This window comes from Lampris incognitus, chromosome 19 (assembly GCF_029633865.1).
Source record: "Lampris incognitus isolate fLamInc1 chromosome 19, fLamInc1.hap2, whole genome shotgun sequence".
Classification (NCBI taxonomy): domain Eukaryota; kingdom Metazoa; phylum Chordata; class Actinopteri; order Lampriformes; family Lampridae; genus Lampris; species Lampris incognitus.
Genome location: NC_079229.1, coordinates 5,596,947 through 5,612,916, shown reverse-complemented (window position 1 = coordinate 5,612,916; position 15,970 = coordinate 5,596,947). Strand labels below are relative to the sequence as shown.

The 15,970-nt window shown below is 46.0% G+C and overlaps 1 protein-coding gene across 1 annotated transcript in view; it reads right to left on the bottom strand.

Annotated features, from left to right (window-relative positions):
• The window catches only part of ncoa2 (nuclear receptor coactivator 2), an 85,429-nt gene that overhangs the window by 15,785 nt on the left and 53,674 nt on the right, over positions 1–15,970 (bottom strand). The window contains exons 10-13 of the mRNA XM_056299402.1: positions 15,417–15,564; positions 12,196–13,555; positions 5,718–5,916; positions 1,167–1,373 (exon numbers count right to left, since the gene is read on the bottom strand). Coding sequence (XP_056155377.1) covers positions 1,167–1,373; positions 5,718–5,916; positions 12,196–13,555; positions 15,417–15,564 — 1,914 coding nt within the window. The remainder of the gene's footprint in view (positions 1–1,166; positions 1,374–5,717; positions 5,917–12,195; positions 13,556–15,416; positions 15,565–15,970) is intronic.

Sequence of the window (15,970 nt, the reverse complement as noted above, 5' to 3'; positions counted from 1 at the left end):
TGCCTGATCTCGTCCATCAACCTGTCCATCACCACTGCAAACAAGACACAGCTCAGAGCCAATCCTTGATGTAATTCCACCTCCACCTTGAACCCATCTGTCATTCCTGCCACACACCTTACCACTGTCACACTGCCCTCATAAATGAAAGCCACTTTATTTGACACAGTATTCTTACAACAAAGTGTATTCTTACAATGAATGCGTTCTCTGCATGTAACCCATCCTATTGTACAGGAGCAGTGGGCAGCTGCAGCGCCCAGGGACCAAGTCCAGTTCTTCTTTCCACTGTCTTGGTCAGGGACACAGGCAGGAGTATTAACCCTAACATGCACATCTTTTTGATGCTGGGAGAAAACCAGAGCACCTGGAGGAAACCCACACAGCGAGAACATGTAATCTCCGCACAGAAAGGACCTGGGACGGCCTGGGGTTCGAACCCAGGACCTTCTTGCTGTGAGGCAACACTGCTAACCACTAGGCCACCGTGCCACCAAATGTTAGTCTTTGCTATATTAACTATATACATTAACCTTGTTGTTCTGAATTGCACCTGCTATTAGTCTGATGTTGTCCTTGCTGTCCTTCGCTTTTCTCGACAACCGTTCCTCCACGCACAATAGCCACCAAGACCGCTGGATCCCAGTGTCCTCTTAAAATGTGGCGACACTTAAAACGTATCCTTTTATTTGCACAGAAGCTGTTACTGCTGATATATATGTCTCCGGGTGAATCATACGAAAATAAATTGAATGTGTTTTTAAAGGTGACAATGATTTATGTTTGATTCCTGTAACATTCAATGCCTGCAATATTTTTTCATGCTAGTCCTGATAGGAAGAATGATTATTATTATCTACTAAACATACAGAAGTTTAGCACTGTATTGCTCTTTCAAAAAAGTCTTGAAGTATACCGAAGGCCAGTGCAGAGCGCACCGCCTTTTACACTGTGACGGCACAGCAATTAAAGAGACAGTACACCTATTTTTCTCATCAGGTGTGGGTCTGGACGATTGTGTGCTCGTCTGCTCCACAACCATCTGGCGACCCCCGCAAACTATCTCATGGACCCTTTGGGGGACCCGACCCACAGGTTGAGAACCAATGATTTAGAAACCACAGCATTTTCTAGTGTGTTCAGAGACTCAATGCAGTCAAACCCACCTGTGTTGACCATACCAGCCTGGTTGGACATCATGCCATGATTTCCCACTATGCCTTGTTGCTGCTGCTGCTGTTGCATGAGAGTATAAGGGCTTGTGGCCCTCATGGGGTACTGTAATGAAGGTTGCTGAGGAGACACATTCATGTCCAGGGACACGCTCCTCACAGGTAGTCCCCTGCCTGGTTGGCCTGGTCGGACACCAAAGTCTGAATATGGGAACAGAAGGCTAAATTAGATGACGGAGTACAAGTTTAATATGGTATTACACAAAAAAAATCTAATGAAAAACAAAGGGTTAATGTTCACATAATGTTATCTTTGTCCATGTTAAATGGTTACAAAGCGTTAACAACTGCTTGTGTGTATTAGTGATGATGGCGATATGATTGTGGTTGATATCATACACTTAAGTCTGGAAAAAGGCAGAGTATGCACAGATCAAAGCATATTTCATATCATATGTCCTTCACCATGGCGCAGGGGAAGTGGACAAGTCCAAATGAACTGTCACCCAGCTAAAAGAGCTTTTGTTGGTTCCAATGGGATTTTTGCTGTGGCACTGAGCCTATTTACATGTGGTTTAATAACCCAGTCCTATGACTTTATCTGATTATCATTATTGGGGTAAGCATGAAATTGGGGTAAGCATAACCTGAGTACAGCACCTAGATTTTTGCTCAGCCTTTCATTTTATTAACATGTACATGGCATAGTTGGCTCATAACAGGCTTTTTGAAATTCCGCATGCAAAAGGTCAGTGAATGCAGTGACTGGGATGTTGTTGAACAACAGAATTAAAGTGAAAATGCCGTCTTCAGGGAGACTTGAGACCCAAAACACCTAGCGATCAGTTAGTACCATCAAAAACTGAGCAGAGCATTGTAATCAACTGTTCAATGTATGCATGTGCAGCAGCAGCAAGCCAAATGGTGCACAGAGATAGTCTTTATTGTCCCGCACGAAATTTGCTTTCACAGCCAGTACGTGCACAGAAACAGACAGATAACCACACCGCAATGTACAGATGTACATAGATACATAAACGCACGACATTCAAAAACACACAACATTCACCCACACTCACAGATAAATCTGGCTCTATGCTAGGTCAGCGAGGTAGTTTGTTTAGTGCTTGTATGGCAGAAGGGACAAAACTTCGACCACAGCGAGCTCTTCTCCATTTCAGAGTTCTGTATCTGCAGCCTGATGGCAGTAGTGTGAAATATGAATTGAGGGGGTGATCGGTGTCATTCACTATTTTGAGAGCAAGGCGTGTGACGGCTCTGTTGTTCATATCTGAGAGGTTGGTTGTAGGGGAGTGGATAATCTTGGAGGCAGCATGTAATATCTTGGTATGTTTGTTTAAGTTGGAGATGGTCAGCATGGTATAGAAACAGAGGGAACAATACAGCAGGATGGGTTTGATTATGCTTTTGTAAAGTAAAAACAGGAGGTAGGGGCCACAGGAAGTGCTCTGAGCTTGCGGATGACGTGGAGTCTCTGCTGGGATCATTTATGGATATCAGTGATGTGTTGATCAAAGCTGAGTTTAGTGTTTAAAGTGAGTTCATGACATTTGAAGTAGTAAACCTGTTCTACTGTCTTGCCGTGGATGCTTGCTGTGGTCTGTTGCTAAGGACATTATGGACCCAGTGGATGAGGAGTGGAGGGATGTTGCGGTGGTAGAGTTTTTTGATCAGCTGGTGGCATTGAATCGTATTGAAGGCAGAGCTGAAGTCAATGAAGAGAATTGAAGTGAAGTTGCCAGGTGATTCCCAATGTTGGAGGAGGGAGTGGAGGAGACATGCCAAAGCATCCTCTGTCCCCCAGTTTGGCCCTGTAGGCAAAGTGATATGGGTCCAGCTGTGGACTGACAGCTGGTAGGATGGTGCGCAGGATCAGTTTTTCCACACATTTCATGGCTATTGGGGCGAGTGCAACAGGTCGGTAGTGGTTGGGTTGAGAGGTGGGGTTTCTTGGGTACTGGTATAATGGTGGATGTTTTCGAGAGGGTGGGAATTAATGCTGTCCTATAGGATTCCCAGGAGAGGCAGTAGAGGATGCGGGAGAGCTCCATGGCACAGAGCTTGAGTACCCTGGCCGGGATGCCGTCTGGCCCTGGTGCCTTGCCAGGTTTGCACCTGCCCAGCTGCTGTCGGAACATCCTCCATTGTGAAGGGTGGGTGTGTGGGCTCGTGAGAGGGGAGGGCACTAAGCAGCTCATCACAGACAGTAGATTGGTTGTGGATGTCAAACTGTTCGTAGGAGGTGTTCAGTGTGTTGGCAAAGGTGGTGGGGTCTGTCATTGTGGAATAACCTTGAATTGATTTATAACCAGTTAGTGTTCTTACTTTATGAAAGGCTTGTTTTGTGTTCATGATGCTAAACTCCTGCTCCAATCTGTCCTTATATTTGAGTTTGGCCTTAGTAACGTCATTTTTTTTATCCGTCTGTTAATTGTTTTAAGGGAAGCCAAGTCTCTGCACTGAAATATCTTCCGTTTTTGTTTCAGGCTGCACTTAATACGGGAGGTAATGCAGGGCATTGGGACATTTTCTAAGTTTTTGTGGGCATGGTGGTGAGGATGCAGAATTTGATATAGTTTTTTTTTTCAATTTGATATAGTTAGCGATAAGTGATACTCTGTTATTCAGATCACCTTAAAAAAATGTCACAGTCTGTGCATGCCAGTGAGCCTTGTAATTGTGTGATGGTGTCCTCCGACCATCGCGGTGCAGTGGATTCGAGGCTTGATGCGTTTCAGTTCCGATTTGTAGTGTGGAAGCAGGGAGACAACATTAGGATCTGAAAAGCTGAGCGGAGGATGTGCCCATGCACTGAACGCATTGGTAATGTTGCCACAAGTCCAGGTCCAGAATGTTATCTTCTCCTTTTGGGAATGTCCACATACTGATGGAAAGAGGGCAGAACACAATCAGATCTGCAGTTGCTGAAATCACCCACAACGAACACCGGGGCTTCAGGATATTTAGCCAGCATGGAGCCAATGCTCTCAGCTACCAGCTCTGCTGCCACTTCGGTGTTAGCAGTTGGTGGAATGTAAACACAGCTGATGACCACAGTGGGAGATTTACCTCAGGTGATAGAAGGGGCGTAATGACAGGGTCCGCATCTCCATGTTAGGTGTACAGACTATGCTGGGGGTTTTGATATTATCACACCACCTCTTGTTGATAAAGACGCCGTCCCCGGTGCCCCTCTCCTTGCCCGACTGACTAGTTCTGACAGCCCTTACGGTGATGGAGACTGACTTCATTATCTGGCGCGGCTTCATCGAGCAAAGTTTCAGTCAGGCAATCATACAGGTGTCTCTGAAGGCCTTCTTCTCCACCTGGCACTTATTGTGCAGTAAATCCATTTTGTTCTAAAGGGAACATACGTACATTCGCCAGTATGATTGGGGTGGGGGGGTCTGAAGGGACGCTTCCTCAGTCTGGTGTGTACACCACCTCGCCTACCTCTTTTCCTCAGTCGGATCTCTGGAGGGGGGATAACTGGTTGTAGAAGATCTTCCCGGCTATAGGTGAGTGGTCGGTAGGCGCTAACCTCTGGTTGTGGTACTGAGCTGTTATCAATGATCCATAGGGTAATGAATACGACCCAGAACACCTTGTATAGTTCCAGCATATTAGTCGTTTAGCTAGACAATATAGATTAAGACGCTCAAGACTTACAACTCAAGAAAAGAACAAAAACATAAACACAAAAGAACAAGACAGAACGCTGACATGTATGCTAACATGACAGAACAGACCGTCATCGCAGCGGAGCATGTGCCGAGCTAGTGCACAACGGCATTTTCAACTTTTATCACAAATAAAGAATAAAAAAAAAGAAGAAGATCTGGCTGGGAGGGAGGTGGGGACTTCCCAGCAATTTTCACAATAAGAGTAACACTAAGTCATAAGCTTGAAAAAAAAACCAGTGTGAGATGACTTGGCAAGACTCCCAAATCAACCTTAAACAATATAATTTTTTTAAAAAATCTCCCTGAGTTGCTTTTTAAAACACTGGCATCTTATTAGTACACCTCTGCATATTTTCCATTCTTCATGAGTGATGAAGGCGAATGAAGTCCTTCACTTGGTTACTGTTTGACACGGCATACGAACAGCACACTTGACTACAATGACAATAACTAGTTTGCTGTGGCTTACTGTCAACAACTACATACGCACATCTGGTTCGTCAATGTGAATTGTCAGACAGGATTAGCAGTTAGGAACACTTATGTTATGGTGTTCTGCAATAGCAACAAAAAACAGACACCTGCTACTGCCATAATAAGACAGTTCCAATATGAAATATTGGAACAATGGACTGATTAGCAAAAGAATCAATCTATACCTAGATTTGAGAGAAATCAAGTTATTTCAAGCTGTGTAAGCCTGGTTATTGGCTTTCAAGTTAATGTACTCATTGGCTACTTGCTGTCCAGGCGGTTTTCAGCACGCTGCCAAGGAAAGCTTAATAGGGAAAACCCTGGTATGTCATATATCGTGTTTCCTTCAAGGACATCTAGGACTCACTTGCTGGGCCGATGCCGGGTCCTATGCTCCTGTGTTGCTGCTGCGCGGCCAGGGCAGGATTGGTCTCTGACATCTGCAGTATGTCGTTGATGATGTTCTGTTTGTCCATGGCACTGGGTAACGAGACGGGCCGCGGCTCACAGAACAGCTGGGGCTGAGCATTCTGCAGGTCATTCAGGATGTCATCAAGTTCTGATGTCTGGACCCGAGAAAAAGAGACACACGGCACAGAGAAAGACAGAGCGAGAGGGACAAAAAGAGAAAAAGACATTTTAAAAGGAATAGCACGGTCATCTTAAGCCAAGCTAGAGCAAGCACTCTAAATGAATGAGGCAAAAAAAAAATTCTGTCCATCTATCTATCTGGATGAGAGCTCTTCATCTGGTCAGTGAGAAGTGAGAAGCTGGCTTGGCCCGGTTGATAACACAGCAGCAACCCCATCCTGTAGTGGACTGCTTTCTACCAAATCTAGGCCACACTTCACATCGACTTAAGATTTATCAGTCTACCACAACAATCTTCCACTGCTAATCCGACGTCGTTTTCAGCCACTATGGCTGCTGCCCTTTTCAACGTCCTGTGCTTTTCAAGCACATACCGGAGAGTGCCATGTCAGTCCAGATGTTACTTTATTCCTGCACTATGGAATCTCAGTTATAGTAGAAAACATGTGCCTGTAGCAATTGCGTTTTCACTAGTCAACATGGGAACACAGTATGAGGTGGCTGAAACTATGCCGGTGCCAAAGTTTGAACTGCTCTGTGCTTCCCTATTGTAAACAACTGCAGCGAGCCTGCCCAGTCCAACCCAAGGCTGCATCCAGCAGCCACGTACTGCCAAGCCAGGGACGATCCGGCCAGCAGGTTTTGTTCACGCAGTCTTATGCAGCACAAGGCCATACCATGAAAGCCAACTTCTGATCTATTTGTATCACACGGAAACAAGGAGCCCCCGTATATTCTGAGTTTCTTACGACTGCATAGTCTCACTTTCAAACAATCCTTGCTGTGAACTGTTCCTAAAGCTTCCTCAAAAATCGATAAAAGAGCCCCGAAGATCTCTACTTCCTCTCTGTGGAATAGCCCACAGAAATATTTGAAACCCAAGGAACTGGTTTTCCTTGGAGAGTTTAAAACAAAGGTCAGGACTTAAGAAATCAATTCTTTCTGAGTTTTACTTGCGACTTCCCTGCCGTTTCTCGTGTCTCATGTCTCACTCTGTCCTCTTACTCCTTCAAATGCAAGTCTACGATCTCTGTTCTTTCTTTGAAAAAAAATAAAAAAAATATGGGTGTTGCTTTTGCCAGGTCTTTAAAAAAGAAAGAAAGAGAGAACTCTCCATGCACAGCACACCAACACAGTGGTTACTCAAGTAAAACAGTTTCTACTAAGGTCTTTACTAAAGTGAAACATCAAACATTGATTTTAGTGATCACAGTTGCTTCAAGGCAAGGGCGCCTTAGGGACTTTAAGTAAATAAGTTGCACCGCCAGTGAACCACCACCAGAGTGCAGCACACCAGGTATCCCTGTTCCACACCACAACTCCTGACACACACTACAGTAAAATGCACAGACACCATTTCTACCTGGAACTAGCCACACCAGACAACTGAAATGCTTCAACAGACAATAACGCCGATGAACATAACTGACAAGTGGATGAGGAGGTGGGACTGTCAAACGAGGCCTTTAATAGAAGAGTTGCATCTAAGTAGCCTGGGATAAAGCTCGAAGCATTTGCTCACGCTTGAATACGCTTTTCATACGAGACCTTTTGCCCATACACCTTGTAAATACTGGCCAGAACAAAATCCACATCTCCATTAACACACGAGAATGCAGCCAGTCACACTACTGCACATTCTAAGCAGCAGTGCCAGGCAAGCACACAGGATATGAGGAGGAAGAGGGGGAGAGAGAGGGAGAGAGAGAGAGAGAGAGAGAGAGATAGATATAGAGAAGGGGGGGTGAGAGAGAGAGCGATAGAGAGAGAAGCAAGAGAGAAAAGCCCTAATGAGGTCAGGAATGATGTAATGCTCCTATACACTCTCAGATTGCTCCCTTTCTCCTCCTCTCCATTTCTCTCTCCTCCTACTTTCTACTCGCCCTTCTCCTCTAGTTGCCTCTACATGTAATGGCTCCAATTTCTATCAGCCTGTTATTCCTTTTTCCCCCTCACCAGATGAGTCCATATTTTTTTCGTTTTCTGCATCTCAATCTGGTATATTCAAATAAATTGCATGGTGCATTACACAACAGGGCGGGGGGGGGGGATTATTAGATAAATCCCACCTTCAAACATCTATTCAATTTTCTTTAGAAACATTTATTCAACCTTTTTTTTTGTTTTTTTTTTGTTGCAAAACTGTGTCCCCAATGTCAATGTGGACTTAACTTATGTCAATGTGACATGAGGTCAGAAGGATCAGTGTGCCTCTCTGATGTGACAAAACTCATTCGATAGGGAAGGGTAAGTGACAGGGACCTGGAAATGCAGAAGTACCCGTGGCGAGCCGCGAGGCCTTGAATGGGAAAAAAAACCAAAACAAAACCTTTCGTGTTTGTAGAAAAGTGACGATCTCCACAAAATCGGCGTTTTCTCAGGAAAAAAAAAAAAAGCTGAAACGGCCGTTTCGAAAAGTAACAGGCTTGCAACAACTGCTGAGGGCTAAACCTGAGACTGGGAATATTTCCACCACAGCAGCCATTTATCGCCGACGTATTCTTTGCTTTCCTTTTTTTTCTTTTCTTCCCCTGAATAAATCCTACCTGAGGTGATCCTTACAGTATCATGTGATATGATTATAAACTGTTCCCTATACAATTATATTCACCTTTCCTATCGTTCATTGCTATGGATTTGCTTTGGACACACTTGTATGAATTGGTGGCCCTGCGAAAAGTTTTGACTACATTACACTCCTGTGCAAACATCATCAAAATATTAGCAACACGTGCGCCACAACTTCAACAAGCGAAGTATTCTCCTTCCTGAATTGTAGGGGTGTCCCGTGCACAAGCCGGCATTGTTCATGCTTTTTCATCACATTGCATCATATTGTCATCCACAGACTCTTGCCTTCTCTCACACACAGTTCAGATAACGTCTGAACATTTTTCCTACAATGTAATGGATGAGGTGTGACACGCTTCACTGACAAGCCTCAGGTTCGACGCCACAACAATGTCAACAGGATTTTTAACAGGATTATGGTTAGGTCAATAGGAGATTAGCTGGTAACCCCCCCAAAAAAATGTGCAGAGAGTGCTCCAATTATCAGACAAGGATGAACAAGGAGAAGAGCAATGTTTAATCTTGGGCATTTGGGCACATGTCTGGACAGAACATTCAATTCCAATAAATAACCCTGAATATAAGCATTTCCTTATGTCATACAGCTTACATACAAAAGCTGAATTGATAGAACATCCATCCATCCGTTATCCAAACCGCTTATCCTGCTCGCAGGGTCGCGGGGATGCTGGAGCCTATCCCAGCAGTCGTTGGGCAGCAGGCGGGGGAGACACCCTGGACAGGCCGCCGGGCCATCACAGGGCCGACACACACACCACACATCGCTGGCCGGCTTGATAGAGCGGGATTTTTTTTTTTTAAATTTAGCTTCAGCAGACATTATGACAATGTCTAAATCAACCTGAAGAACACACATGCACACAAACACACTCTCCCTTAGGAGGTCTGCTGGCATGGCCCACAGAGCCAACCTACCATTCCTTAGGTCTGTTTAGCCATCAGCCAAGCCACTGGCACAGAGCTCCACTCTGATTTCTCATTTAGCTCGGCTCCAGCCATCAATAATTCAGCCCTCAAACGACGACAGAGAGACGGGTGGCAGGTACACAGGGAGAACAGTGGGCAAGGTAGTTAAACCAGAGAAGGAAGGCAGGACTTTTGAACTGCACAGTCAGTCTTTACATGTGGCCGGGCAGCAACTACGCCGTTAAATAAAGGAACATGCTCTCACTAATGCAACGTCTCTAATGAAGCCGCGGCTCGCTTAATGCCATGTGAAGGGCCACCTTTCTTAGCGGACAACAGAATCTCTACAATTGTGCCCTCAGTTAACTGGAATGAGCGGTCACCAGCACCGCTTGAGCTCGCAAGTGCTTTAATCGCCGTCTAAATAAAACCCCAGAATTTCCCCGTTCCTTTTTCATAACACAAGTTAGGGGCCAAATTCATAAATACATCGATTTCTCTTTAGTGTTTTAATGTGCTGCACTTCATATGATCCATCCATCCAATCCATTATCCAAACCGCTTATCCTGCTCTCAGGATCGCAGGGATGCTGGAGCCTATCCCAGCAGTCACTGGGCGGCAGACAGGGAGACACCCTGGACAGGCTGCCAGGCCATCACAGGGCGGAGCCCCCACCCCCCCACACACCTACCTACCTACCTACCTAGGGACAATTTAGTACAGCCGATTCACCTGACCTACATGTCTTTGGACTGTGGGAGGAAACCAGAGCACCCGGAGGAAACCCACGCAGACACGGGGAGAACATGCAAACTCCACACAGAGGACGACCCCCAACGTTGGACTGCCCCGGGGCTCGAACCCAGGACCTTCTTGCTGTGAGGCGACCGTTCTAACCACTGTGCCACGCTGCCGCCCAATTGTAGGGAGAGAAATTGTGTACGGCCAATTGTGTCTGTAGGGACGCCCGACCAAGCCGGACTTTATATAATATTAACAACATTCCACTCTGAATATTCAATATATTAAATCTATCTCTCTACCTCCAACATTGCTCACTGGTCTACAAATTCACTCTTGATACAAACACAGACCATGGTGGGCACTCTAGCGGTGAGGCTGGCGTTGCTTAAATTGAGATTCTTCCAACACTAAAAGACAATAGATAATACTGTCTTGCATATGGCCGAAGACTTTGCGACTATCCAAGTTACTCAATCAGACTTTCCTTTCCTGGAAGCATCACATTCATGACTCATGGCTTCTGCTTACCATTCTGGAACAAAGGTAAATAACTCACTCAAATATGTGTTATTTCTATTGTTCTTCAATTAATGACCCCCACCCACACACACACACACAAAAAAAAAATCTCCGTAACAGCAAAAGGGATAATACAGGAGCATATGGCTCATCATTTTCACTCCGGTGGGTGTGTGAGTGTGCATGCCAAGCGTTCCTCTTTTTCAGTTCTTTCTCTCCTTCTGTTTCAAGTTACCTCTCAATTTTTGCCCAATCGCCCATCCTTTTCTCTCTCTATGTCCAAGCCACCGTGTGTGTACATATAGCTAGCATGCATGCACACCTCTCCTGACTTTTCCTCTCCTGTTTGATAACAACCCCTCTCATTGTCTGCATGGGAAGACAGTATGGTTCCCACGGAAATACGCTGTGTCGTGGAGCGGGGAAGGTAAGAGTGAAGGGGGAAAGAATAACAGAGCGATAGTGAAATGAGAGAAAGAGAGAGAGAGAGAGAGAGAGAGAGAGAGAGAGAGAGAGAGAGAGAGAGAGAGAGAGAGAGAGAGTTACTCCCTCTGACTCTGGCAGCACACTGGTTTTCCTCTACAGGATGGTGGGTCAGACAGACTACAAAACCTTAGTTTACAGCTTCCTCTGTTACGAGGAAATATTGGATTTCACAAAGTATATTGGATTGGAACTAGCCACCATCCTCTCCTTACACCCCCCCCCCCACATCATTTCTCTCTCTCTCTCTCTTTCTCTCTCTCTGTGTGCCAGGCTTCACTGGAGCTCAGTGCCAAACCTGGCAATGCAGGCCAAAAGCAGCTAGGATCAAATGACTAGAGAACCGCAGGGGCTCCTTCCAAATGTCACAGTTGTTTGAAGCTGGTGGACGGCTTCCCTCAGATTGGACTGCACACATACACAGTGAAAGGACCGGATGCAGGGTATGTGTGTGCATGGAGCAAATCAGGCATGGTGTGTGTGGGAGATCACGGTGCTTATGTCTGCATATTGCGGTACATTTAACTAAGCAACACTGTCTGTCATCTAGGGAGCCTGCACTGTTTGGGTGCGTGACTGTAGCATCCTGAGTGGATGTGGGCCTTGGGGGAACCGATACCTGTTGTCTGACCTATTAGAGCATTCAGAAAAGCGAGAAGAGGCAACTGGAAAGGGACAGGACAAGCTTTAGTTTGTGGTATGGGCCAGTGAGAAGACGGGTTAGATAAAAAGTAGACTCAAGACTCCTAGCTTCAACTTCTTGATTATCTCAGTAAGAAAATTATATAGTCAAGGCCTGTTTAAAGTGGGTGAACAGGGGTACTGCTGTCTGGCTGCCCCTTTTCTTCACTGTGGAGCCCTCAGCACTCTCCCTAGTAACTTAACAAAAACACTCCTCAGGGGAAGACAATGTTGTAGTTTCTATATTAGAAAATAAAGCATGACCACAGCATTTTTCTATACATGTTTAGACACTGGTGTGTACACTTGTCTGAAAAATAAAACAAACCTGTTCCGCCCGCTCATATCCTGCATCCATTTTCTCTGTTTTCACCAGAGGGTGTTTACTACCCTCCACTTTCACCTCCCCAGGCTCCAGCTTAGTGGCCTTATCCTTCAGCACAGTATCATCTTTATCCAGCAGGTAACGCAGCAAAGCGTTGTCCTTCTTCTTAGGGCTCATGGGCTCTTGTTTAGGGGTGAGTTCTGTCCCAGAGGTGGTACTCCCAGTCCCCTGTGCCCCGTCCGTGCCCAGCTCTTTGCCTGTGGCCTCAGCTGTCAGTTTTGCCAGGTCAACAGGAGAGGTACTGTTCTGAAGAAGTTGGTGAAGGATCTTGTGTTTCTCTTTGAGGGAGGTGGCGTGAGTGCTTCCTGTCGCATGGCCGCCCCGCCCCCCTGGCCCAGGCTGCTCTTTGCTGTCACCTCCTGTGTTGGGGGACAGGGGTGTCTCGAGAGGTTCAGACTTGGTGGTGAGCAGCTGCAACAATTTGGTATGGCCCTTGTTGTCGGGGAGGCGGCTGTGTGTGTCATGGCCCTCCTGGGCCCCTTCCCTCTCCTCCTTAGGCTCAACTAGGCTGGTGTCTGTCTGGCCCTGGTTGTGACTCTGACTCAGCTCTGTGTGAGGGCCAAACGACTCCCCCCCTACACCAGTGGTACCGCTGCCTCCTCCGAGTTTTGACATCAGATGAGGGTTAACCCCTGATCCCGGTGTGACTCCTGCTGGGGAGCCCATCTTCCTGTCAGGGGACCCCAGTGTGTGTGAGTGGGGGTGTCCATGCCCGTGCCCTACCCCATGACACTCACTGAGGGCCTGCAGAGCTGACAGAGAGCTGCTGGTGTAGCTGTTAGCATGGCTGCTAGCTGCTCCACTATTACCTCCACCCCCTGGCCCACCACCACACATCCCTACAGGGGAGGGCGAGTGAAGGCCTCCTGCTACTCGAGGGCTGCCTCCCCCACCAGGACTGCCACGGTGCCTGGGGGACAGCATTGAGTTCTGCTGGGGAGGGTGGGGTCCTCCAGCTGGGCTGGGGCTGCCACGAGAGGGGCTGTTCATCCTCCAGTTGGGGCCCTGCTGTGGTGGTTGCATACCTACAGAGTGGCTGTGTGGTGGAGGACAGCCAAAGCGGTAACCCTGTATGTGGCCCCCAATGGCTGCTGGTTCTCTGGGGCCAGCAGGGCCAGGAGGGGAGAAGGGCGTGCTGTTGCTGCTAACGGTAGTGTCTTGGCCCTGAGGCCCTGAACCTGGCAGACTGCCTGGGGTTGGAGGAGTCATGGAGGGGGTGGAGGAGTTGATAGGCTTGGGACCCATCCCTGTGGCCTGGCCGCCTGGGCCCATGTCCTGGCCCAGTCCACATACTGTCTGCTCTCTGGACACAACATAGACACACATACAGATACACAAGGGCAGTTGGTTAGCCAACATCTCTTCCCCGGCCTTAGGCCATATCCTCACATATTAACACTTCACAACGTAACCACAAAGAATGTGTGTATTTAACTACCACACAAAGACATCATTGTTAGTCTTTTGCCTGGTAGGGCCACTGGTCCATTGCACTGAGCCCATAAGAACACTTTAAACCCCTCGAAAACAAAGCAGCACTTCTATTGACTCACATAGGCATATATGACATTCATGGCGGTAGGTACATGTACATTCATGAATCAAATTCATACACTGTCTAGTTAAGTCCAACTTTATCCCGACACTTTCTCCTCTGAGACTAAAACTGTGTGCCATGAATACATTCATATTTTATCTCATGCACAGAGGATACAATGAGCCATGAGGTAGTGCTGCAGGGCACATACAGGCTAAAACAGCACGCAAGTACATGTCGCAGGTTTGCCTCTTTATCTCTAACCCTCTTTTTCACAGAACAGACAAAAGACTTTGAGGATTGGCTTAAAGATGTTTACTAGGGCTGTATCTTCTGAAATAACTGTGATTATTGATTTGGTAATCGAGGATTCTGTCAGTTATTTGGACAATTAATTGAATAACTTCATGCTTTTGCTGGAGAAAAAAATAAAATAAACAGACTTGTAGATTATTTACCGAAGTGACAAAATGGAATCGGAATTTAATCTGATTTTATTCAAATAGTTTGCCCTCCAAACACTACTCTGCACCCTCCTGTGACTCGGCAGAGCTGTGTAATGATTTTCAGTATGGACAAGATAGGACAGGTCTGTCGTGGAGGATGAAAGAGTTAGCTAAATTAAATTGTTTTATAGCAGCATTATATTTCTAGACGTTGTAATCCATTGTATTAGAAATAAATTGCACCTTATATAAGACGCCAACATTTGTCTCCCCCACTAATAGTCCTTTCACTCATCTCGTCACACACAAGCATAATAATGATAGAGCTGCTACACCTCCCGAGAGAAATGAAACAAACATGTCCACAAGGCTGGCTAGCTTGGGCTCTAGACAAGGCTGGATGGAGTGAGTTTTACATGAGACTGCAAACACACACTTCCAGCTGTGAGCCCGCTGATGGACTCGTAAGGAGCCTGCCAGTTGAGTTTATTGAGTTCATTAAGTTTAAGTAATACACAACTTAACTCACGTCCAGACTCAATAATGAAGCTAACGCTGGCGGTGCAAAAATGTATAAAATTATTCTGTAGCCAACTTTCACATTGACATATCTCATTAAACACGCCCGGCTAATTCACATTTAAATGATGTATTGTTGGAATATGAATGTTGAACAGCTGCGTATGTATGTAAACTACTGCGGCGGCTCATTAAGAAAATAAATAGAGTGAGCTACAATATTCACCGTGTGAAAGGCGCCGCCGCAGCTTGCATCCTATGGCTGTGTGTGTCATTTGTAATATAATTTTAGTGAGCTAGTTAACAGTAGTCGTAGCTTGCTTTGCATTTGGTGCATCTTGATTTGACCCCATATACGCTTCCATTCTAAACGCTGGTGCATGGCATTTACACACAACTCATTTATTTTTATAAAAATAATGCTCCCAAACTCAAGACACTTAGATATTCTCTGATACTTGTGGCTAGGCATCCCATCCAAGTTCTAGTCAGCTCTGCCAAGCTGTCACATTGTAGAATACTAAAGGGTGAAAATTGTATTCGAGTAATTTCTCTGAGTTATCTGAGTAAGTCCGTCACTCTCTATCGCACTACCCCTCTCTCAGTCCCCCTCTCTCAGAGGGACGGACAAAGGCAGAGGTGAAGGGAGGCAGCAGACGTACCTCTGGAGAATGTGCAGGGACATGTAGAGCTGGGGTTCGTTGGTGGCGGGGGAGCGCACCAGTTTGCTCTTGGTGTGGGCTGACACGATAGTGCCGTCAGAAAGCGAAAACCGGTAGATGGGACTGAACGCCTGGCCGTGGCGCAGCACTGTGGAAGAACATGCACACATGACGCGCATGCACAAATACACGCACAGAGAAATACAACACACTTAATGAACCATGCAATGTTTACTCACTGCATTTTGACGGGATATTAAAAAAAAGTCTTTTAATGTGTAGGAGGTAGGTCTATGTAACAAGCATGAAGCCATAATCTAAGTGTCAAAGGTGTGGAGTTTAGCCCAGTTAGTGCATATACATCATATTGAGTAACTACATGGGAAGTATGTTTGTCATGCTTTAAAGCTTCTATCCTTAACACACATTTCTGAGAGGAAGTGAAAGGAAATGAAGGGATAGCATGACATATTATGGCTGTAGTAGACTTACAGACTAACTTCTTATGAACTATAAAAATATAAGAAGAAATGCCACATTTATAAGAACTCCTC